Source organism: Malania oleifera, chromosome 11 (assembly GCF_029873635.1).
Source record: "Malania oleifera isolate guangnan ecotype guangnan chromosome 11, ASM2987363v1, whole genome shotgun sequence".
NCBI classification, from domain to species: domain Eukaryota; kingdom Viridiplantae; phylum Streptophyta; class Magnoliopsida; order Santalales; family Ximeniaceae; genus Malania; species Malania oleifera.
In genome coordinates this window covers 56,544,607-56,569,115 of record NC_080427.1, presented here as the reverse complement: position 1 = coordinate 56,569,115, position 24,509 = coordinate 56,544,607, and the positions used below count along the sequence as shown (strand labels likewise).

At 32.2% G+C, this 24,509-nt stretch overlaps 5 protein-coding genes across 9 annotated transcripts in view; 1 reads left to right on the top strand and 4 right to left on the bottom strand.

Moving 5' to 3' along the window:
* LOC131168497 (protease Do-like 1, chloroplastic) overlaps positions 1-24,509 on the top strand; it is a 90,004-nt gene that overhangs the window by 29,169 nt on the left and 36,326 nt on the right. Inside the window, exon 9 of one of the 5 annotated variants that reach the window (XM_058127973.1) lies at positions 22,342-23,208. The exons of 3 other annotated variants lie outside the window; for them this stretch is intronic. The gene's annotated coding sequence lies outside the window, so the exon portion shown is untranslated. Of the gene's footprint in view, positions 1-3,397; positions 3,416-22,341; positions 23,209-24,509 lie in introns of those variants that run through there. One more of the 5 variants, XM_058127971.1, reaches the window with a different exon arrangement.
* On the bottom strand, positions 3,376-4,175 carry LOC131168502 (putative germin-like protein 2-1). The gene is made up of 2 exons (XM_058127977.1): positions 4,055-4,175; positions 3,376-3,929 (listed from the first exon to the last, which is right to left on the bottom strand). The coding sequence occupies exons 1-2, from the start codon at positions 4,173-4,175 to the stop codon at positions 3,376-3,378; spliced, it is 675 nt and encodes a 224-aa protein (XP_057983960.1).
* Positions 10,588-11,398, bottom strand: LOC131168503 (putative germin-like protein 2-1). The gene is made up of 2 exons (XM_058127978.1): positions 11,269-11,398; positions 10,588-11,141 (listed from the first exon to the last, which is right to left on the bottom strand). The coding sequence occupies exons 1-2, from the start codon at positions 11,396-11,398 to the stop codon at positions 10,588-10,590; spliced, it is 684 nt and encodes a 227-aa protein (XP_057983961.1).
* On the bottom strand, positions 14,848-15,849 carry LOC131168500 (putative germin-like protein 2-1). Its single transcript, XM_058127976.1, has 2 exons — positions 15,668-15,849; positions 14,848-15,542 (listed from the first exon to the last, which is right to left on the bottom strand). Exons 1-2 carry the CDS (start codon positions 15,795-15,797, stop codon positions 14,989-14,991), a joined length of 684 nt encoding a protein of 227 aa, XP_057983959.1. The 5' UTR covers positions 15,798-15,849; the 3' UTR covers positions 14,848-14,988.
* Positions 22,275-23,085, bottom strand: LOC131168504 (putative germin-like protein 2-1). The gene is made up of 2 exons (XM_058127979.1): positions 22,956-23,085; positions 22,275-22,828 (listed from the first exon to the last, which is right to left on the bottom strand). Exons 1-2 carry the CDS (start codon positions 23,083-23,085, stop codon positions 22,275-22,277), a joined length of 684 nt encoding a protein of 227 aa, XP_057983962.1.

The window sequence follows — 24,509 nt, the reverse complement described above, 5'->3', positions numbered from 1 at the left end:
CAAAGGCTGCATTATGTGGAGTTTCTAATCCCATTTGTAACTTTATCAGTAGCATGCACCTCTCCTTGTGTGTTTTTCTGGAGTGTAGCCATCTAAAGGACTAAAATCTTCCCCACCCCACTTCCATCTTGTGTATGCTGTACATTTCTACTCAAATTACTTCTCTTTCTAGTCACTTGGCCCCACCAAAACATTGCCTAAGTTTCAGCATGTGCACATAATGTTGGTTGTGAATTGTAATTAGGACCTTAACCTTTGATGTGGGACTACCAGTCTTGAGTTGTTTTTCCCCAACTGTGTAGTCATTGTAGCTGCATGTGAGGGAGATGTGAAGGGACGCTAAGGTTGCTATTGGTTGACAAAATGTCTATTTCTAGGGGTAAAATATAATGTGGTAAAAATGTAATAAAAATTGCACATGATTAATAATTTATAAAAAAAGTCATTCATGCAAAAATTTGTGCTAATCTATGAAACACGGAATAGGATAGGAATATAGCTTGTGAAATTGTGGAATAGTGATTCCATGTTATGGATTCACAAGAATTTGTCTGTTGTCATTTTATGAGGACAATACATATATGATGATTGTTCTATTTCTAAGAACATACATTTTGTAGACCAAACATTAACTTAGTGGATGTTTTATTGTGGAAAATAATTTTATTTAGATTTTAAGTTTTTCAATTAATTATAAAAATGACATGCATTCTTGTTTTTCAACAGTTTAGAAAATTTGATAAAAAGAAAAAGGATGTTTTCCAAATTTTCTATATAAATGCTGAAAAACAATGTAACATTTTTTTTTTTATAATTATTTAGAAAACTAAAAATAAAAATAATAAAAACTGTTCTTCACAACTAAACAAGCTCTAACATTTGACAAGCTGAAAGCTTGCCCCTTCTAACTAGCCCCCTAAGTCATCATTTTGGCTTGTGTCACACCCATACATTCCACATTTCTAGCGTTGCTACTTGCCCCCTCAGCTTCTTTATTGGTATTTCAAAACCAATTTTCTTCCTTGTTCGCTTTCTGAAAAAGTTCTTCAATGTTGGTTTAAATCTTAAGCAAGTGGGTGTTTCAGACTTTTCCCCTTTGTTAGATTGCATATCTCATTTCCATCCAATTAGGAGCCAAATATAAACTCTAGCAATTGAATTTCAGTTGTGAGTGTGGATGCAAGAAAATTAGAAGTAAAGTTGCTTTCATGATAGAAGCAAATTTCAAAATAAAAAACCCCAGATTATGTGGAAATAACGTCAAAGTTGAATTCTTAATCAGTACTGTGGCAAGGAAGAAGTTAATGATCAAGGCTTTATTTGTTCAGTTCTCTGCAATTCCAAATCTAATGTCACCTAATCTCTGTTCCTAACTGCAGCGGAAAGGTATACTGAAAAAAAAAATATATATATATATATATAATCTCTTTAAGGACAAAATGTAACCACCTACCAACTCATTGCTTATGAGACACCATATGAATGCATACATGGATATGTTGTGGATGCCTATGTGGTTCTTCGATCTATAGAGTCTTTGAGATGATTTTTAGTAGAAGGGTGTAGAAAATTGTACTAATTGTATACATTTATGGAGGGTGTAGATATTTTTACGGAGTATTTTTTAGATAATTATGGTAAATATTATGATTAAATAAATCTCTATCATTGGTTGTGGTGAAATACTGTAAGTCGGGGTAGAGTTAGGGGTACCGGTAGGAACTCACTTGGAATCATTGAAGCAAAGTGAGTGGTGAAATTGTCCTTACTAATATCCATTTCTTGAGTTCTTTTGTGCATTTGGTTTGATTTTGTTAAAGCTGACAATGCTTTAAGCCTTCCAAGAGTGTCTTAATTGACATACAAGAAGCATTGAAATTTCTAAAGCTGCGAGATAGGACATGTGCGATGGCAATAGTTCCAATGTAAATACTAGGCATACGCATTTAGATTTCCCTTAGAGGGTGTTTGGCTTGGGTTATCCTAAATTTCCTTTAGCGTGCCACTTCAAATTGAACCATCATGAAGAAACAATTCCAGGAAGAAATCTCAAATCACACACACCCACCCGCCCACCCACTTACCTATCCCCTAAAACTGTTGACATTTTGGTCACACACACTGTTAAAATGTTATTACTATTTGGAGGTTATATGTGCATGTATGACATTATTATTTTTGAAATTTTATGTAAAACAAATTGTAATTTTGTTTTTGCTAACATACAAGGTAGTAGTGATCTTCAAAGGATGGATAATATGGAGGTTGCTAGTAGCTAATGCTTTCCCTCATAAATAGACTTTAAACTGAATTTTCTAATTCATTGGCGATATCCTTCTTGGATAAATTGTAGATATCTTCTTTGAAGTTTCTAACATTTATACTTGCTTCATTTGAGATTTAAAAAACAAATTATATTTCGTTGAGGTTTAATATCCTTTGTGCTCATATATGTTGAAAATTTATCACAATAATTAAGAAATAGACCTAAGCTTTAGACAGATTGAACATGGGGTGAAGAAAGCAAAGTTGGCAGTGAACATGCTTTCTCCAAGGAACCCTATTTATATTTTTAAAATAGAATATACTATAAATATAAAAAATGTATACATAAACAATACAACATGTATTAAATAGTATATAAAAATATAAAGATATTTTATATGTTGATTTATTCTTCTTTTTAGTGGGGTTGGGCCTATGTGGATAATAAATCTCTGCCTAACCCTGCTATTTGGTGTCTTTAGATCTAATGCAAAACAAAAAATTTCGTTAAGTGTTATGTTTAGAATATTATGAACTTTTCATTATTATCATTAATAAAATTGTGAAATTTAGCATTAGAGGGAGGCGAGGTTGTATTTTGAAAACAGTCTCTAGGGAGTTTAGTGCAAATATCAGAAACCGTAGTAGAGGTGTATGCAATGTGCCTTCTTTTTTCCCCCACCTATTAAATTTATCTCTACATTTTCTTTAAAGAGTAGGATGATGACTTATTATTATTATTATTATTATTATTATTATTATTATTTTCTGAAGGTTCCATGTAGCAGTTCATATTTTATTTTTATTTTTACTTACTCTTGTAATTTATGCCTTTATTTATTTATTTATTTTTTTTAATTTTTTTTTTGTTTCTTCTTTTACAATTTTTGTTTTTAATTGTGCTGTTACTTTTTCCATTTTGTCTGTGAAGTTTACTTGGAAAAAAAGAACTCAATAACAAGACTTGAAGTTGAAGTAGACAATAAGACTCATAACTCATTATTATATTGGAATTGTCAAGGCAAGACAATTGCTTATTCAACAAAACTCCAGCAAATAATTCAGTAAAATTTGATATAATAACTACTTGGGTAGTTATATGTGATAATTCTAGTTGTTGTTGTCCATCCAGAACTGAGCTTGAAGATAGTCGATTACATTTTTGTCCACTTGGAAGGCCTTGGTCAGAACATCAGAAGAGATAGGTGGCTTTGAACCAAAGACCGCATTTGCAATAGTTATGACACCTGGGTTTTGGCTGCTTAACCCTGGAATGGCCACGGCGTTGGTTTCTCCAACATTGAATTGGAAGTGAATGAGACCTATTGGGAATGTGAAAACATCACCCGCGTAAAGAGCCTTTGTGATCAGACGATTATCTGGGTTAGAAGTAACAAAACCAACATAGAGTGTTCCCTCCAAAACAGTGAGGAGCTCAGTAGCACGGGGGTGTGTGTGTGGAGGGTTGAGACCATAAGGTGCAAAATCAAGACGAGCTATTGAGATACCAAGGGTGTTAAGTCCAGCTAGTTTATCAACATTTACAAGTGTGACATTAGAGCCAACTTGGTTGGATGTGTTTCCAGGCATGTTAAGTCCTGAGAAGAAGAAATCACTGGCTGTGGCAAGCTTTGGGTCCTTGCAGAATTTTCCATTCACGAATACTGAAAATATTTACATAAAGAAGTAATTACAAGATGGCAACAAATTAGATAAATATTTTAATGTGAAGACAAGGAAATGAATTTTTAATGTATGAGCAAACAAAAGGGAAAATGTAAACATATACCAGCTTTCTTAGTGTCATTAAGAGCAACACAAAAGTCCTGCAGAGGACTGGGATCAGAAGCCGAGGTCAGTGGCAAAGCCACAGCCAAGAAGACAATGGATAGAAGTGAGTTGGCTGCCATCTTGTTAATGACTATGTATACACTAGATAGATATGTATTAGGTTTCTTTTGCTTTGGATATTGAGTTGTGAGGGCAGTAGCAATGCAGCTTTGTCTATTTATTGCAGAAATGGCTTTGACATGCTCATATTTGAAGTATTCTTCTTTCCCATATCCAAATAGAAAGTCACTTCACTTCATCAATTCTACAGGAGTAGGAACTTCATGTATTTAAATATTGGGACTCTAGAATACATCTAAGAAAGGCCTTTCTAAGCGGAAATGTCTTTTTCTTTTTTTGGGGGTTTAGTGTCTGTGTTCAAAAAATTTTCCCACTTGAAACTGTTGGTAAATTGACAATTTCATGTGCATTGATCATTAGTGGTACCGAGTCACCACATGCAGCATTTCAAAACAGATTAGGTATGCCTAAAGATTTTTTTAACCCAGCCAAGCAACTAAAAGAACAAAAAGATATATAGACCAATCAGATGCATTAGACTTGTCCTACTTCCATTGGATGTATTAAGATAGAATTGGTGAATGAAAACTATTTGCTCAACAACTTCCATTTGAAGAAATTAATTTCTGGTTCAGTTGTGATGACGTTTCTTCCTAATTCTTGTGTGGTTACAAGTTTCCTGTGGTTCTTAACGGTTTGAGCATATGAACAATTGGTAATATTTCAAGATTTTTGGAAATATGATACAGGGGGGATATCATTTTTTTTTTTACTTGGGGAACTAAAATGGCAGTAATGTAATATTTATGTATTAATCTTACACTCCCTTTTATTATAGGAATCCAATTCCTATCATCGGTTCTGATTTTCATGGATATTTAAGTAGCTGTTCTAATCATATTTTTTGCTTTTCATTCTGTTTTTGTTTCTATAAAGTGAAGGAACAAATTTTTATGCCAATGTGTTTGTTCATTTTACTTTCTGTTTTTCTTGTTTGTTTTCATAAAAATAAAAATTAAATATAATTTTATTATTATATGATTTTCAATTATATAATTATATTATTATTCTTATATGTTTTTTCAATTATATTCATAAAATGATATAATTGTACTTTAAAATTGTGTTGTGAGCATATAATTTAAGCTTTGGATTTGAATTTTTTAGGATTTGAATTAAATTAAGTAAAATTTTGTGTTGTATATTATCCATATTTATACCAAGTCAAATTCAATCTACAAATTTCAAACTTCAAGCTCGTAAACATGAAGTATCTTGTAATATATCATGCCCAAGTGATTATGAATTGAGTTATTCATGATAATAATTTTTTATGTTATTAAAAATACACTATAATATTATATTATGTTATAATAATATCATATTATTAAAACAGATATGATAATATGATTGTAATAATATAATAACAAATATCTTCATATATTTATTGTATATTTATAGTCACAGATAATGGGGTTTTGTAATAATGAGGTTTTAAATACACGATGATTTTCTTGGTGCTGCGAACTAATTCATGGGCATCTGATAACACAAATCAAATAAAAATTTTCCCTAAGACTTGACATCTTATTTGGAAATATTATTCGAACGAGACGTATAATATTTTGCAAACAAATAGAAATTGAAAATTTGAGTTTGTGAAAAAAAGGAAGTCCCTTTTATATATAAATTTGTACACTGTTTCCTTATGTGGTCCTCTTTGGGCCAACTAAATCCTGTTTTCTATAAATAGTTCACAGGGTGGGAATTGAAAACATTTTTTTGGTGGAAATGGTGTGGGAACTCAAGCCATCTCCTTGGTAAATGCAGGAGTCATATCAATGTTATATTGGAAGAGATAGGAGATGGAGAAAGAAAGAGAGGATAAAGAAACAAAGTCAATTAGAGATAGGGAAGAGAGAGAGAAAATGGTCTAGGTGCTAAAAATAGATAATTGGTCACATTGTGTTTATGTCAAAAATGTTTATCTTTACTTCTTTATTGTTTGCTTATTTATAGGCAAGTAGGAGTGTCTCAATACTTTCAGCATTTATGGTGATACTTTTTTTTATATTACTAATTAAAAATTAAACCACACCTTCCTCGAATGGCTGAATCCTATATATTTTGTGATTATTACAAATTTAAGACCCATATGTTACAAGTTGACTATAAATCTTACAATCTTCCATAAAGTCTAATGCATTCTATACTCGATTTTAGTACTTGAAATTTATAGGTCCTTTTGTACTTCAAATCTTTGCAACCAAATCTTAGTTGGATTCAATGATTGCAATAATTGGATATAATTTTTCTTTGGGCAACATCTAGCCTATTAAACCCGGGGATGTCACATGTCTTGGATGAGGTCGAGCTTTTAGGCATTAATTGGGTGGTATTTATTGCCAATCAAGACCACTTGATATTGATGACCAATTATTAAGCTTATTTAACGCTGTAGGGAGGTGCGCAAATATTACACAAACAAACCCACGAATTCTATTTAATAATTTCGACAAGTATTTCACTCAAACACAGGACCTTCTACTTTAATACTTATGCAGAAGAGCTAATTACTCAAAAATTTTAAGTTCGTAGAGAAGTAACTTTATTCCTTATATATATATATATATATACAAATTTTAATGAGTAAGTTTGTTAGTTGCTGAGGGCCATTTTTAAAAACATAGGAAACCCTCTATGTTTGACGCTAATTAAGTTGACATATTGACAAGACCATTTTATGTAAACACAGGGAATCCTCTACGTTTGCACTTTCCTCATTTGATATTTTAAAAAATGCCTTATATTCTTTAGAGGTTCAACGTCCTTTGTAACCACAAGTTTTATATGTTGAGTATTAATCTCACTCATTAATAAGAAATAGTGATTGAGCACTAAGTAGGCTAAACTATTATACATTAAGCAAAATTCAGATTAGGTGTGAGAGTATATGTTATGTCCAAGGTCACTTATTTAAATTATTATGTTCAAAATTTTTTTAGCATGGATCATAAAACCCTTGCCTAAGCTTGTAAGTATTATGTTCAAAGGATATTATAGACTTTTTATTATTTTCATGAATGAAACTACGGAATTTAGCATTAGGGGGACGGAAGGGTAATTTTTGAAAGCTTAAGAATAGAAAGTGCAAATATCAGAAATCATCTCGTATATGTAATTTTTCCTTTTTTTCCTTTGCTTCTTTGATTTATCCCCATGTTCTCTTTAAAAAAACTCATGTAGCTATTCATTTTTTATTTTTTAGAATTTGTTTTACTTCTTGCTCTTAAAATTCAAAATTTTAAATGTTTTGGAGTTTCTTATTTTACAATTTTTGTTTTTAATTTTGTGAGTGTTTCTTTTATTTTGGTTGAACTTTACTTGGAGGAAAAAAAATAACGAACCCAACAATGGAGCTTGAGGTAGACAACAAGATTCTTTATTATATTGGAATTGTCAAGGTATGACAATCGTTTATTCAACAAAACTCCAGCAAATTATTAGAATAATATAGGTATAACAATTGCACTTGCAATTTATAGGCCCTTCTATACATCAATGTTGTCTTCATAACCAAATTTTAGTTGGTTTCAAAATCTGCAATATTTGGATATAATTTTTCTTTGGGCGACATTTGGCCTACCGAACGTAAGTGAGGTCACATGCACGGGTTGAGGCCAAGCTTTTAGGCATTAGTTGGGTGGTATATACTCGTCTTGATGTGTGGCCAATCAAGACCTTCTTGATACTAAATGACCGACTCTATAGCTTTCATTAACATTGTGGGGAGATGCACAAAGATTACACGAACAAACCCTCAAATTCTATTTAATAATTTTGATAATTATTTAACTTAAATGCAAGACCTCCTACTTTAATATTAATGTGGAAGAGTCAATTACTCAAAATGCTCAAGTTTGTAGAGAAAATTAACTTTATTCCTTTTGTATATATTCAAATTTTGACGGGAAGTTATTTTGTTAATTGAAGGAGAGGACCATTTTAAAAACATAGGGAACCCTCTATGTTTGACCCTTAATTAAGCTGGGGCATTGACAAAACCATTTTATTTAAACAAGGGAATCCGCTATGTTTGCACTTTCCTGATTTGAGATTTCAAAAGATGCATTATAATCCCTTAGTTGTTCAATATCCTTTGTTACCACAAGTTTTATATGTTGAAATAAATCTCATTAATTAATGAGAAATAGCGATCGGACATTGAGCAGACTAAACATAGAATAGTTGGGAAGGAGCTTTTTTCACCTTAGGGGGTCAGATTACTCTTATCCATGCGTGTCTTTCTTCTATTCCATTGTATTATCTTTCTCTTTTTAGAGTTCTTGTGTGAGTGGTGCGCAGGCATGAGAAATTAACGAGGGATTTGTTGTGGCCGAGTGGGGGAGAGAGTCGAAGAGATCACTTTGTAGGCTGGGAGACTATATCTAGGCCTAAAAAGGAGGGAGATCTGGGTCTTAGTAAGTTGGCATCCAAAAGCATTTCCTTGGTGGGGAAATGGTTATGGCTCTTTGCTTTAGAATTTAATTCTCTTTGGCATAAGGTAATTCGTAGTAAATTTGGTCTACTACAGAATTGCTGGAATGTTAAGATTGGGGTTAATATTATTCATACGAGTCCCCGGAAGTTGATATTTCAAATTTGTGATTATTTTTTTCCTAAAATCTAAGTACATGGTGGGTAACAAAGAGTGGACTTGTTTCTGGGAGGACCTTTGGATTGGGGGATGCCATTGGCTATTGCTTTTCCCTGCCTGTATCGAGTTGCTATTCTTCATGATAACCCTATTTTTTATTCTTTATTTTTCTTTTGCAACAGGATAGTCTCTTTTGGAATTTCCATTTTGGGAGAATCTCTATGATAAAGAGATTGGTGAGTTGACTCTTTTAACTAGTTTGCTTGATTTTTTTCTTGTTAATTTTGGGAATGATAAAAGGGTTTTGATTTTGGATCCTTCGGAGATTTCTTTTGTAAATCATTTTTCTCTTATTTGACTTGCAATCCTAATGAGCATCATTTTGGTTTGTACTATTTGATTTGGAAAGCTAAAGCTCTCTTCAAATAAAAGCTTTTATACAGCATTGCAATGATGTGCTTTAGAAGAGAAGGTCTGATACGGCCCTATCATTGGATGTTTTTGTCCTTTGTTTGAGTAGAGGGGAGAATTGCTCGCATTTGTTTCTTCATTACCCCCTTTACTTGGATTGTCTAGAATGAATGATTTGGTATACGTGGTGAAGACTGGATTTGCCCCTCCACTTTGAAGAATTTTTTGCTCTATCACTTTTAGAGGTTTTGGAAAAGGGAAGGTGTTCGAAAGCCTCGTGGTGATGCACTATTATATCTATTATTTGGTGTGTTATGTTGGAGAGAAATGCCATAATTTTCAAAGTGATGCCACAACTAATAATTTGGTTTGGAGTAGAATGATTTATCTTGCATCATTGTGGTGTTGGTTAATGGCTGTTTTGGTCATGCTTCTTTGGGAGACTTGCAGTGGCACTGGTTGGCTCTACATTGACTTGGCTTCCAAATATGATAATTTTTGGGTGTTATTTTTTGTTATAATTTTAAAGGGTGGTTTTCTTTTCTTTTTCACTTTTTTCTTTTGTTGTACATTCTTATCTCTTCTAATAAATTTCTTTGTTTATCATAAAAATATTAAGCAGGCTAAACTAATGCATGAATTAAGCAAATTCAGATTAGGCGTGAGCATATATGGTATGTCCAAGGTCACCTATTATCGTTTTTAAAAAAAATATGAAAGTATATAAAAAATAAAAACATAATATAATAAATAAAAATAAAAATATTGATATGTTTGCTTATTCTTCTTTGGTAGTGCTAGGCTAGCATGGATCATTAAAAACCTTACCCATGCTTGTCCAAAAATTATTATCTTCAAAAAGATATTATGGGTTTGTTATAATTTTCATGAATGGGATGGCGGAATTTAGCACTAGAGGGAGGTAAGTGTAATTTTTGAAAGCTCAAGAATATAAGAAGCTATAGGAGAGGTATATGTAATGTTGTCCTTTTCTTTGTTTATTTGATTTATCTCTACATTTTCTTTAAAAAACAGGGTGATCCATGTAGCAATTCATATTTAATTTATTTCTTTAAAATTTGTTTTACTTCTTACTCTCGTAATTCATAGTTTTAAATTTTTAGGAGTTTACTTTTTAACTATTCGTGTTTTTAATTTTGGGGGCGTTTCTTTTATTTCGGCTAAAATTTAGTTGGAAAAAAAAAGAACCCAAAAAAGTGGCTCGAGGTAGACAACAAGATTATTTATTATATTGGAATTTTCAAGGTATCACAATTGCTCATTCAACAAAACTCCAACAAATAATTAGTATAATATAGGTATGACAATTGCTCATTCAACGAAACTCCAACAAATAATTAGTAACATATTACGTAATGACTATTTTGGTATGATAAATCTTCTTAGTTATTGTTGTCCATCCAAAATTGAGCTTGAAGATAGTTAATAACTTTTTTGTCCACTTGGAAGGCCTTGGTAAGAACATCAGAAGAGATGGATGGTTTTGAACCAAAGACAGCATTTGCTATGGTGATGACTCCGGGGTTTTGGCTGCTTAATCCAGCGATAGCCACGGCATTAGTTTCTCCAACATTGAACTGAAAGTGAATGAGTCCTTCTGGGAACACAAAAACATCGCCCTTGTGAAGAACCTTTGTGATCAGGCGATTATTTGGGTTAGAAGTAACGAAACCAACATAGAGGGTTCCCTCCAAGACAGTGAGAAGCTCAGTGGCGCGGGGATGTGTATGTGGGGGGTTGAGACCATAGGGTGCAAAATCAAGACGAGCTATTGAGATACCAAGGGTGTTAAGTCCAGCTAGTTTGTCAACATTTACTAGTGTAACATTAGAGCCAAGCCGGTTCGATGTGTTTCCAGGAACATTAAGTCCTGAGAAGAAGAAATCATCGGCTGTGGCAAGCTTTGGGTCCTTGCAGAATTTTCCATTCACGAACACTGAAAATATTTACAATAGAAAAAGCAATTACAAAATGGAAACAAATTGGATAATGATTTTAATGTGAAGATAAGGAAATGGACATTAAACTTATGAGCAAACAAAAGGGAAAAATGTAATGTATACCAGCTTCCCTTGTGTCATTGAGAGCAACACAAAAGTCCTGCAGGGGACTGGGATCAGAAGCAGAGGCCAGAGATAAAGCCACAGCCAAGAAGACAATGGATACGAGTGTGTTGGCTGCCATCTTGTTCATGGCTATGTGTACAATGGATGGATATGTTAGGTTTCTTTTGCGTAAGATATTGAGTTGTGAGGACAGCAGCAATGTAGCCTCGTCTATTTATAGAAGAAATGGCTTTGACATGTTCACGTTTGGAGTTGTATTTTTCCCACGTCCAAATAGAATGCCACTTGACTTTATCCATTCTAAATGCAAAAGGGACTCCATGCCTTTTGTATTTTTTAAAATAAACATAGAGACAATAGAATACATATAAGAAAGGCTTTTCTGAGTTGACGAAGTTTTCCTACTTGAGATTGTTGGTAAATTGACAAGTTCAGAGGCATTGACCACTAATGGTACTAAGTCACCACATACAGCAAATGTTTTCAAATTAGATTAGGTGTTGCCCAAAGATTATCTTAACCCAGGGAAGCCACCAAAGGAACAAAAAAATATTTAAATATTCAAATGATGCATTAGACTTGTTCCTATTTCAATCTGACGCATTTAGATTGACTTGGTAAATGAAAACTAACAACTTCGTTTGAAGAAGTAATTACTTATTCAATTGTAAATTATGTTTTTTTTCCAAATTCATGTGTGGTTCCAAGTTTGGAGAGCTTCTTTAGGGTTTGCGTATGAGCAATTGGGTATATTTCAAGATTTTTGGAAGTATGATACGAGGGGGATATCATATTTTAAGCTTATCAAGGGAATTAAAATGGGGTTCGAATAATATTTTATGACACGAGATTAGCAACATCTCAGATCCACGCAACCAGACCTAATTGGATAAAGTAGAAATTAGGCCTTGCCCCATGAACTGCTTTATATCCATACGGGGAGAATAATGGGATTGTGCATGAATAGTTTGTATTGCTTTGTATAAGAATCTAGTTCCTCCTATCACTAGTGATTTTTTATGGATATCTAAGAAGCTATTTACTATTATTTTTGTTTTTAACTTTCTATTTTTGTTCTATAGACTAAATAAATATATTTTTATGCTAATGCATTTACTTACATTGGCGATTTTTCATTTTTGTTGCCAATTTTCATAAAAATTGAACATAAAATTTTATGGTCTAGTTGTGACTGCCTACTGCTATAGAACTTTAATAATTGAATTTTGTCTACTCAATAATTTATGGCATCTGAAATTTACAAATAAAATTAAAATAGATTGATATTGGGAATTTGAAAAATAATTAAAACAAAAGAATCTATAAAATTTCTAAAAATTTGAAAAAACAATAAAATCATTCAAATATCATTTTTTACTATTTTTTTTTAATTGTCATGTTCAACAGATTGTTCTTGGAGTGCTAAAGGACGAGTTTAAAATAGAATAAGTAATAAAATAATTATATTAATTTATTCTTTGTTATATATCATTTTCAGTTTATATTCTTTTAATTTTTTTTATTATTTTAATCATGGGCTCAATTAGGCTTTTAATGTGTTTAATTTTCAAAATATTAATAGGTTGTTAATTTTTCTCTAGTTTTCTTTCGACTTTTTATTTTCATATTTTTTGATAATAATATTAAAAAGCCCCACAAATTATGGGACAAATAGGACACCTCTCTCTCTCTCTCTCTCTCTCTCGCACGTGCGTGCGTGCACACACACGCACCTACGCACACATGCAGGGCGATTGAGAGGAAGACTTTTGTTGTGGTTCTTTTTTCGAAGAACATGTTGATCTCCTCTGAATCATGAAATACCATAAATCTTGGAACATCTCCTTTTTCCTATCATCACTTTTGATTTTCGGGGATACTTAAGTAGCTGTTCATATGATTTTTTATTTTTCATTTTATTTTCTTTTCTATAAAGTGAAGAAACAAATTTTTATGCCAATGTGTTTTCTTATATTACTTTCTGTTTTTCTTGTTAGTTTTCATAAAAATTCAAAATTAAATATAAATTTATTATGATATGATTTTCAATTATATAATTATGTTATTATTCTTATATGTTTTTTGAATTGTATTCATAAAATGATATAATTGTACTTTCAAATTGTGTTGGGAGCTTATATTTTAAGCGTTGAATTTGAATTTTTAAGGATTTGAACGAAACTAAGTACAATTTTGTATTGTATTTTATCCAAATTTATACCAAGTCAAATTCAATCGACAAATTTCAAACTTCAAGCTCCTAAACATGAGGCATCTTGTAATATATCATGCCCAAGTGATTACGAATTGAGTTATTCATGATAATAATTTTTTATGATATTAAAAATGCACTGTAATGTTATATTATGTTATAATAATATCATATTATTATAAAAGATATGATAATATAATTGTAATAATATAATGACCAATATCTTTATTTAATTTGAAATTATGAGTATTTATTGTATATTTATGGTCGCAGATTATGGGGTTTTGTAATAATGGTGTTTGAAATACACAATGATTTTCTTGGTCCTGCGAACTAATTCATGGGCATCTTATAACACAAATCCAAGAAAAATTTTCCATAAGACTTGACATCTTATTTGGAAATCTCATTCGAACGAGGTGTATAATATTTTGCAAACAAATAGAACATAAAAATTTGAGTTTGCAAAAAAAAGGAAGTCTCTTTTATATAAATATGTACACTTTTTCCGTATGTGGTCTTTAAAAATACTGTTTTAATTTTATTTTTGCAAACATACAAGGGAGTAGTGATCTTCAAAGGATGGATAATATAGAGGTTGCTAGTAGCTAATGCTTTCCCTCATAAATAGGCTTTCAAACACAAATTTTCTAATTTGTTGGCCATATCCTTCTTGGATAAATCGTCGATATCTTCTTTGAAGTTTTAACATTAATACTTACTTCATTTGAGATTTAAAAAACAAATTATATTTCGTTGAGGTTTAATATCCTTTGTGCTCGTACATGTTGAAAATTTATCTCAATAATTAAGAAATAAACCTAAGCTTTAGACAAACTGAACACGGGGTGATGAAAGCAAAGTTGGCAGTGAAAATAAAAAGATATTTTATATGTTGATTTATTCTTCTTTTTAGTGCGGTTGGGCCTATGTGGATAAGAATATTATGAACTTTTCATTATTATCGTTAATAAAATTGTGAAATTTAGCATTAGAGGGAGGCGAGGTTATATTTTGAAACCAATCTCTAGGGAGGTTAGTGCAAATATCAGAAACCTTAGTAGAGGTATATGCAATGTGCCTTCTTTTTTCCCCCACCTATTAAATTTATCTCTACATTTTCTTTGAAGTGTAGGGTGATGACTTATTACTTTATTTATTTTTATTTTCTGAAGGTTCCATGTAGCAGTTCATATTTTATTTTTATTTTTACTTACTCTTATAATTTATGCCTTTATTTATTTATTTAAAAGTTTTTTCTGTTTCTTCTTTTACAATTTTTGTTTTTAATTGTGCTGTTGCTTTTTCCATTTTGTCTGTGAAGTTTACTTGGAAAAAAAGAACTCAATAACAAGACTTGAAGTTGAAGTAGACAATAAGACTCAACTCATTATTATATTGGAATTGTCAAGGCAAGACAATTGCTTATTCAACAAAAACTCCAGCAAATAATTCAGTAAAATTTGATATAATAACTACTTGGGTAGTTATATGTGATAATCTTTCTAGTTGTTGTTGTCCATCCAGAACTGAGCTTGAAGATAGTCGATTACTTTTTTGTCCACTTGGAAGGCCTTGGTCAGAACATCAGAAGAGATAGGTGGCTTTGAACCAAAGACCGCATTTGCAATAGTTATGACACCTGGGTTTTGGCTGCTTAACCCAGCAATGGCCACGGCGTTGGTTTCTCCAACATTGAATTGGAAGTGAATGAGACCTTCTGGGAACACGAAAACGTCACCCGCGCAAAGAGCCTTTGTGATCAGACGATTATCTGGGTTAGAAGTAACAAAACCAACATAGAGTGTTCCCTCCAAAACAGTGAGGAGCTCAGTAGCACGGGGGTGTGTGTGTGGAGGGTTGAGACCATAAGGTGCAAAATCAAGACGAGCTATTGAGATACCAAGGGTGTTAAGTCCAGCTAGTTTATCAACATTTACAAGTGTGACATTAGAGCCAACTCGGTTGGATGTGTTTCCAGGCATGTTAAGTCCTGAGAAGAAGAAATCACTGGCTGTGGCAAGCTTTGGGTCCTTGCAGAATTTTCCATTCACGAACACTGAAAATAATTACATAGAGAAGTAATTACAAGATGGCTACAAATTAGATAAATATATTAATGTGAAGACAAGGAAATGAATTTTTAATGTATGAGCAAACAAAAGGGAAAATGTAAACATATACCAGCTTTCTTAGTGTCATTAAGAGCAACACAAAAGTCCTGCAGAGGATCAGGATCAGAAGCCGAGGTCAGGGACAAAGCCACAGCCAAGAAGACAATGGATAGAAGTGAGTTGGCTGCCATCTTGTTCATGACTATGTATACACTAGATAGATATGTATTAGGTTTCGTTTGCTTTGGATATTGAGTTGTGAGGGCAGTAGCAATGCAGCTTTGTCTATTTATAGCAGAAATGGCTTTGACATGTTCATATTTGAAGTATTCTTCTTTCCCATATCCAAATGGAAAGTCACTTCACTTCACCTATTCTACAGGAGTAGGAACTTCATGTATTTAAATATTGGGACTGTAGAATACATCTAAGAAAGGCCTTTCTAAGTGGAAATGTTTTTTCTTTTTTGGTGGGCTTAGTGTGACGTGTTCACAAATTTTTCCCACTTGAAACTATTGGTAAATTGACAATTTCATGTGCATTGACCATTAGTGGTACCGAGTCTCCACATGCAGCATTTCAAAGTAGATTAGGTATGCCTAAAGATTTTTTTAACCCAGCCAAGCAACTAAAAGAACAAAAAGATATATGGGCCAATCGGATGCATTAGACTTGTTCCTATTTCCATTGGATGTATTAAGATAGAATTGGTGAATGAAAACTAATTGCTCAACAACTTCCATTCGAAGAAATTAATTTCTGGTTCAGCTGTGATGACATTTCTTCCTAATTCTTGTGTGGTTACAAGTTTCCTGTGGTTCTTAACGGTTTGAGCATATGAACAATTGGTAATATTTCAAGATTTTTGGAAATATGATACCGGGGGGATATCATATTTTTTTTTTTTACTAGGGGAACTAAAATAGCAGTAATGTAATATTTATGCATTAATCTTACACCCCCATTTATTATAGGAATCCCATTCCTATCATGGGTTCTGATTTTCATGGATATTTAAGTAGCTGTTCTAATCATATTTTTTGCTTTTCATTCTGTTTTTGTTTCTATAAAGTGAAGAAACAAATTTTTATGCCAATGTGTTTGTTCATATTACTTTCTGTTTTTCTCGTTAGTTTTCATAAAATTAAAAATTAAATATAATTTTATTATTATATGATTTTCAATTATATAATTATATTATTATTCTTATATTTTTTTCAATTATATTCATAAAATGATATAATTGTACTTTAAAATTGTGTTGCGAGCATATATTTTAAGTTTTAAATTTAAATTTTTTAGTATTTGAATTAAATTAAGTACAATTTTGTGTTGTATTTTATCCAAATTTATACCAAGTCAAATTCAATCTACAAATTTCAGACTTCAAGCTCCTAAACATGAGGTATGTTGTAATATATCATACCCAAGTGATTATGAATTGAGTTATTCATAATAATTTTTTATGATATTAAAAATACACTATAATGTTATATCATGTTATAATAATATCATATTATTATAACAGATGATGATATGATTGTAACAATATAATAACAAATATATTTATATATTTATTATATATTTATAGTCACATATAATGGGGTTTTGTAATAATGAGGTTTGAAATATACAATGATTTTCTTGGTGCTGCGAACTAATTCATGGGCATCTTATAACACAAATCAAATAAAAAATTTTCATAAGACTTGACATCATATTTGGAAATATTATTCGAATGAGATGTATTTTTGCAAATAAATAGAAAATGAAAATTTGAGTTTGCGAAAAAAAGGAAGTTTTTTTATATATAAATTTGTACACTGTCCATATGTGGTCCTCTTTGGACCAACTAAATCCTGTTTCCTATAAATAGTTCACAGAAGCATTTTTTTGGTGGAAATGGTGTGGGAACTCAAGCCATCTCCCTAGTAAATGCAGGATTCGTATCAGTGTGAGTGGTACTAGACAAAAATGGGGAAAAGGGAATATGGAATCGTAAAATTATAGAAATTGTAGGAGGGAGAAAAGGAGGGAGGTGATGGAAATATATTGGAATAGATAGGAGAGGGAGAATGAAAGAGAGGATAAAGAAACAAAGTCAATTAGAGATAGGGAAGAGAGAGATAAAATGGTGTAGGCGTTAAAAATACGTAATTGGCCACACAGTGTTTATGTCAAAAAATGTTTGTCTTTATTTCTCCACTGCTTGCATATTTATAGACAAGTAGTCAAGTGTCTCAATTATTTCTGCATTTCTGGTGATACTCTTTTTTATCTTACTAATTAAAAGTTAAACCATACCTTCGTCGAATGGCCCAATCCTATATATTTTGCGATTATTATAAATTTAAATCCCATATGTTACAAGTTGAGTCTAAATCTTGCAATCTTCCATAAAGTCTAATGCAATATCTATTCGATTTTAGTACTTGCAATTTATAGGTCATTCTGTGCATCAAATCTTTGCAACCAAATCTTAGTTGGATTCAATAATCGCAATAATTGAATATAAATTTTCTTTGGGCAACATCTAGCCTATTAAACTTGGGGATGTCACATGCCTGGGTTGAGGTCGAGCTTTTAGGTATTAATTGGGTGGTATTTATTGCCAATCAAGACAACCTTGATACTGACCAATTATTAATCTTTCATTTAACTTTGTAGGGAGGTGCACAAATATTACACAAACAAACCCACGAGTTCTATTTAATAATTTCGACAAGTATTTCACTCGAACACAGGATCTCTTACTTTAATACTTATGCAAAAGAGCTAATTACTCAAAAAATTTAAGTTCGTAGAGAAGTAACTTTATTCCTTACATATATACAAATTTTAATGGGGAGTGAGTTTGTTAGTTGCTGAGGGTCATTTTAAAAACATAGGAAACCCTCTATGTTTGCCCCTAATTAAGTTGACATATTGACAAGACCATTTTATGTAAACATAGGGAATCCTCTATGTTTGCACTTTCCTCATTTGCGATTTCACAAAATGTATTATGTTCCTTAGAGGTTCAACGTCCTTTGTTACCACAAGTTTTATATGATCTCACTCATTTATAAGAAATAGTGATTGAGCACTAAGTAGGCTAAACTAATATACATTAAGCAAAATTCAGATTAGGTGTGAGTGTATATGTTATGTCCAAGGTCACTTATTTAAGGTATTTTGTTCAAATTTTTTTTAGCATGGATCATAAAAACCCTTGCCTAAGCTTGTCCAAAAAGTATTATGTTCAAAGGATATTATAGACTTTTTATTATTTTCAGGAATGAAACTACAAAATTTAGCACTAGGGGGAAGTAAGGGTAATTTTTGAAAGCTCAAGAATAGAAAGTGCAAATATCAGAAATCATAGGAGGGGTATATGTAATTTTTTCTTTTTTCTTTTGCTTCTTTGATTTATCTCTACATTCTCTTTGAAAAACCTATGTAACAATTCATATTTTATTTTTAAGAATTTATTTTTCTTCTTGCTCTTAAAATTCAAAATTTTTAAATTTTTTATAGTTTCTTCTTTTACAATTTGTGTTTTTAATTTTGTGAGTGTTTCTTTTATTTTGGTTGAACTTTACTTGTGGGAAAAAAAATAAAGAACCCAACAATGGAGCTTGAGGTAGACAACAAGATTCTTTATTATATTGGAATTGTCAAGAAATGACAATTGTTTATTAAAAAAAACTCTAGCGAATAATTAGTATAATATCGGTATTAATTGTACTTGCAATTTATAGGCCCTTCTATACATCAATGTAGTCTCCATAACCAAATTTTAGTTGGTTGAAATATCTGCAATGCTTGGATATAATTTTTCTTTGGGCGACATTTGGCCTACCAAACCTAAGTGAGGTCACATGCGTGGATTGAGGCCACGCTTTTAGGCATTAGTTGGGTACTATATTCTCCTCTTGATGTGTAGCCAATCAAGACCATCATGATACTAAATGACCGACTCTTTAGCTTTCATTAACATTGTGGGGAAATGCACAAAGATTACACAAACAAACCCTCAAATTCTATTTAATAATTTTGATAATTATTTAACTTAAATGCAAGACCTCCTACTTTAATATTTATGTGGAAGAGCCAATTACTCAAAATGCTTAAGTTTGTAGAAAAAATTAACTTTTTTCCTTTTGTATATATTCAAATTTTAACAGGAAGTTATTTTGTTAATTGAAGTAGAGGACCATTTTAAAAACATAGGGAACCCTCTATGTTTGACCCTAATTAAGTTGAGGCATTGACAAGGCCATTCTATTTAAACAAGGGAATCCTCTATGTTTGCACTTTCCTTATTTGAGATTTCAAAAGATGCATAATACTCCCTTAGTGGTTCAATATCCTTTGTTACCACAAGTTTTATATGTTGAAATTAATCTCATTAATTAATGAGAAATAGTGATTGAACATAAAGCAAACCAAACATAGAATAGTAGGGAGGGATTGTTTTTCACCTTAGTGGGTTAGATTGCTCTTATCCTTGCATGTCTTTCTTCTACATCGTTGTATTATTTTTCTCTTTTTAGAGTTCCTATGTGAGTAGTGTGATGCCTTGAAAAATTAATGAGGGATTTCTTGTGGCCGAATGGGTGAGAGAGTCGAAGAGATCACTTTGTTGGTTGAGAGACTATGTGTAGGCCTAAAAAGGAGGGAGGTTTGGGTCTTAGTAAGTCGGCATCCAAAAACATTTCCTTAGTGGGGAAATGGTTGTCACTTTGCTTTAGAATTTAATTGTATTTGGCATTAGATAATTTGTAGTAAATTTGGTCTACTACATAATTGGTTGGATGTTATGGTTTGGGTTAATATTACTCATACGAGTCCTTGGAAGTTGATCTTTCAACTTTTTGATTATTTCTTTCCTAAAATCTAGTACATGGTGGGTAACAAGGAGTGGTTTCGTTTGTGGGAGGACCTTTGGATTGGGGGATGCCATTGGCTATTGCTTTTCCCTATCTTTATCTAGTCGCTATTCTTCATCATACCCCTGTTTCTGATTTTTTTTTTTTGCAAGAGTATAGTCTGTTTGGAATTTCCATTTTGGGAGAATCTCAACGATAAAGAGATTGATGGGTTGACTCTTAATTAGTTTGCTTGATTTTTTTTTTTTCACGTTAATCTGGGGAATGATAAAAGGGTTTTGATTTTGGATCCTTTTGGAGATTTCTTTTGTAAATATTTTTTCTCATATTTGACTCACAATCCTAATGAGGATCATTTTGGTTTTTACTATTGGATTTGGAAAGCTAAAGCTCTCTTAAAATAAAAGCTTTTATGCTGCGATGCTTGATAGAACTAATACTGATGATGTGCTTTAGAAGAGAAGGCCTGATAAGGCTCTATCACTGGATGTTTGTGTCCTTCGTTTGAGTAGTGGGGAGACTTGTTTCTTCATTACCCCTTTACTTAGGTTGTCTTGAATAAATTATTTGGTGTATGTGGTGAAGACTGGATTTGTCCCTCCACTTTGAAGGATTTTTGCTCTATCACTTTTAGAGGTTTCGGAAAGGGGAAGTAATAAGAAAGTCTAGTGGTGATGCACAATTATGGCTATTATTTGGTGTGTTCTATTGGAAAGAAATGCCATAATTTTCAAAGGGATGCTACAACTAATTATTTGGTTTGGAGTAAAACGATTTATCTTGCATCATTGTGGTGTGGGTTAATGGCTGTTTTCGTCATGTTTCTTTGGAAGACCTGCAGCGGGACTGGTTGGCTCTACTTCATTGACTTGGCTTCCCGATTATGATATCATTTCTTGGTGTAATTTTTTGTTATTGTTTTAAAGGGAGGATTTCTTATATTCCTGGTTTTCCTTTCTTTTTCACTTTTTTCTTTTGTTGTACATTCTTATCTCTTTTAATAAATTTCTCTGTTTATCAAAAAAGATTAAGCAGGCTAAATTGAAGTATAAATTAAGCAAATTCAGATTAGGCGTGAGCATATATGCTATGTCCAAGGTCACCTAGTATTGTTTCTTAAAAATATTAAAGTATATAAAAAATACAAACATAATAGAATATAAAAATGTAAAAATATTGATATGCTTGTTTATTCTTCTTTGGTAGGGCTAGGCTAGCATGGGTCTTTAAAAACCTTGCCTACGCTTGTCCAAAAATTATTATCTTTAAAAAGATATTATGGGCTTTTTATAATTTTCATGAATGAGCTAGAGGGAGGCAAGGGTAAGCTCAAGAATATAAGAAACTATAGGAGAGGAATATGTAATTTTGTCCTTTTCTTTGTTTCTTTGATTCATCTCTACATTTTCTTTAAAAAAGAGGGTAATCCATGTAGCAATTTATATTTAATTTATATCTTTAAAATTTGTTTTACTTCTTACTCTTGCAATTCATATTTTTAAAATTTTTAGGAGTTTCCTCTTTTACAGTTTGCATTTTTTATTTTGCGGGTGTTTCTTTTATTTCGGCTGAAATTTACTTTGAGGGGGGGGGGGGGGGGGGGAATAAAAACCCAACAAAGGGGCTTGAGGTAGAGAACAAGATTCTTTATTATATTGGAATTGTCAAGGTATCACAATTGCTCATTCAACAAAACTCCAACAAATAATTAGTATAATATAGGTATGACAATTGCTCATTCAACGAAACTCCAACAAATAATTAGTAACATATTATGTAATGACTATTTTGGTATGATAAATCTTCTTAGTTATTGTTGTCCATCCAAAATTGAGCTTGAAGATAGTTAATAACTTTTTTGTCCACTTGGAAGGCCTTGGTAAGAACATCAGAAGAGATGGATGGCCTTGAACCAAAGACAGCATTTGCAATAGTGATGACTCCCGGGTTTTGGCTGCTTAATCCAGCGATAGCCACGGCATTAGTGTCTCCAACATTGAACTGAAAGTGAATGAGGCCTTCTGGGAACACAAAAACGTCGCCCTTGTAAAGAACCTTTGTGATCAGGCGATTATCTGGGTTAGAAGTAACGAAACCAACATAGAGGGTTCCCTCCAAGACAGTGAGAAGCTCAGTGGCACGGGGATGTGTGTGTGGGGGGTTGAGACCATAGGGTGCAAAATCAAGACGAGCTATTGAGATACCAAGGGTGTTAAGTCCGGCTAGTTTGTCAACATTTACTAGTGTAACATTAGAGCCAAGCCGGTTCGATGTGTTTCCAGGAACATTAAGTCCCGAGAAGAAGAAATCATCAGCTGTGGCAAGCTTTGGGTCCTTGCAGAATTTTCCATTCACGAACACTGAAAATATTTACAATAGAAAAAGCAATTACAAGATTGAAAGAAATTAGATAATGATTTTAATGTGAAGATAAGGAAATGGGCATTAAACTTATGAGCAAACAAAAGGGAAAAGTGTAATGTATACCAGCTTCCTTTGTGTCATTGAGAGCAACACAAAAGTCCTGCAGGGGACTGGGATCAGAAGCAGAGGCCAGAGACAAAGCCACAGCCAAGAAGACAATGGATACAAGTGTTTTGGCTGCCATCTTGTTCATGGCTATGTATACAATGGATAGACGTATATTAGGTTTCTTTTGCTTAAGATATTGAGTTGTGAGGACAGCAGCAATGTAGCCTCGTTTATTTATAGAAGGAAATGGCTTTGACATGTTCACGTTTGAAGTTGTATTTTTCCCACATCCAAATAGAATGCCACTTGACTTTACCCATTCTAAATGCAGAAGGGACTCCATGCCTTATTTATTTTTTAAAATAAACATAGAGACGATAGAATACATATAAGAAAGGCTTTTCTGAGTTCACCAAGTTTTCCTACTTGAAACTGTTGGTAAATTGACTAGTTCAGAGGCATTGACCAGTTATGGTACCAAGTCACCACATACAGCAAATGTTTTCAAATTGGATTAGGTGTTGCTCAAAGATTATCTTAACCCAGCGAAGAAGCCAAAAGAACAAAAAAAATATTTAAATATTCAAATGATGCATTAGAGGCTTGTTCCTATTTCAATCTGATGCATTTAGATAGACTTGGTAAATGAAAACAAACAACTTCGTTTGAAGAAGTTAATTATTGGTTCAATTGCAAAGTCTTGTGTGGTTCCAAGTTTGGAGACGTTCTTTAGGGTTTGAGTATGAGCAATTAGGTACATTTCAAGATTTTTGGAATTATTATACGAGGGAGATATCATATTTTTTGGCTTATCAAGGGAACTGAAATGGGGTTCGAAAAATACTTTTTGACATGGGACTAGCAACATCTCAAATCCACGTGGCTAGGTCTAATTGGATAAAGTAGAAATTAGGCCTTGCCACGTGGACTTGTGAGGTCATGGGTCTCGTACGGGAAAATAATAAGATTGTGCATGAATACTTGTCTTGCTTAGGATAAGAATCTCGTTCCTCATATCACTAGTGATATTTTATGGAAATCTAAGAAGCTACTTAGTATCATTTTTGTTTTTTACTTTCTATTTTTTTTCCCATACACTAAATAAATATATTTATTCTAATGCATTTATTAATGTTGGTGGTTTTTTATTTTTGTTGCCAATTTTCATAAAAATTGAACATAAAATTTTATGGTCTTTAGTTGTTGTGACTGCCTACCGCTATAGTACTTTAATAATTAAATTTTGTCCACTCAATAATTTATGGCATATCAAATTTTCAAATAAACTTAAAATAGAATGATCATGGGAATTTACAATATATTTAGAACAAAAGAATATAAAATTTCTAAAAAATTGAAAAACAAAATAAAATCATTCAAATATCATTTTTACTATTTTCTTAACTGTCATGTTCAATAGATTGTTCTTGGAGTGCTAAAGGGCGAGTCTAAAATAGCATAAGTAGTAAAATAATTACAATTAATTTCTTCTTTGTTATATATCATTTTCAATTTATATTTTTTATTTGTTATTATTTTAAACATGGACTCAATTCTGTAGCCTAACCT

Bases quoted from the DNA above. Each gene is read 5' to 3' on its own strand.
- LOC131168502 (XM_058127977.1), bottom strand. From the start codon at position 4,175: ATGGCAGCCAACTCACTTCTATCCATTGTCTTCTTGGCTGTGGCTTTG. The intron at 3,930-4,054 runs GTATATGTTTAC...AAATATTTTCAG, and splicing joins TAATGACACTAAGAAAGCTG to TATTCGTGAATGGAAAATTC.
- LOC131168503 (XM_058127978.1), bottom strand. From the start codon at position 11,398: ATGAACAAGATGGCAGCCAACACACTCGTATCCATTGTCTTCTTGGCT. The intron at 11,142-11,268 runs GTATACATTACA...AAATATTTTCAG, and splicing joins CAATGACACAAGGGAAGCTG to TGTTCGTGAATGGAAAATTC.
- LOC131168500 (XM_058127976.1), bottom strand. From the start codon at position 15,797: ATGAACAAGATGGCAGCCAACTCACTTCTATCCATTGTCTTCTTGGCT. The intron at 15,543-15,667 runs GTATATGTTTAC...AATTATTTTCAG, and splicing joins TAATGACACTAAGAAAGCTG to TGTTCGTGAATGGAAAATTC.
- LOC131168504 (XM_058127979.1), bottom strand. From the start codon at position 23,085: ATGAACAAGATGGCAGCCAAAACACTTGTATCCATTGTCTTCTTGGCT. The intron at 22,829-22,955 runs GTATACATTACA...AAATATTTTCAG, and splicing joins CAATGACACAAAGGAAGCTG to TGTTCGTGAATGGAAAATTC.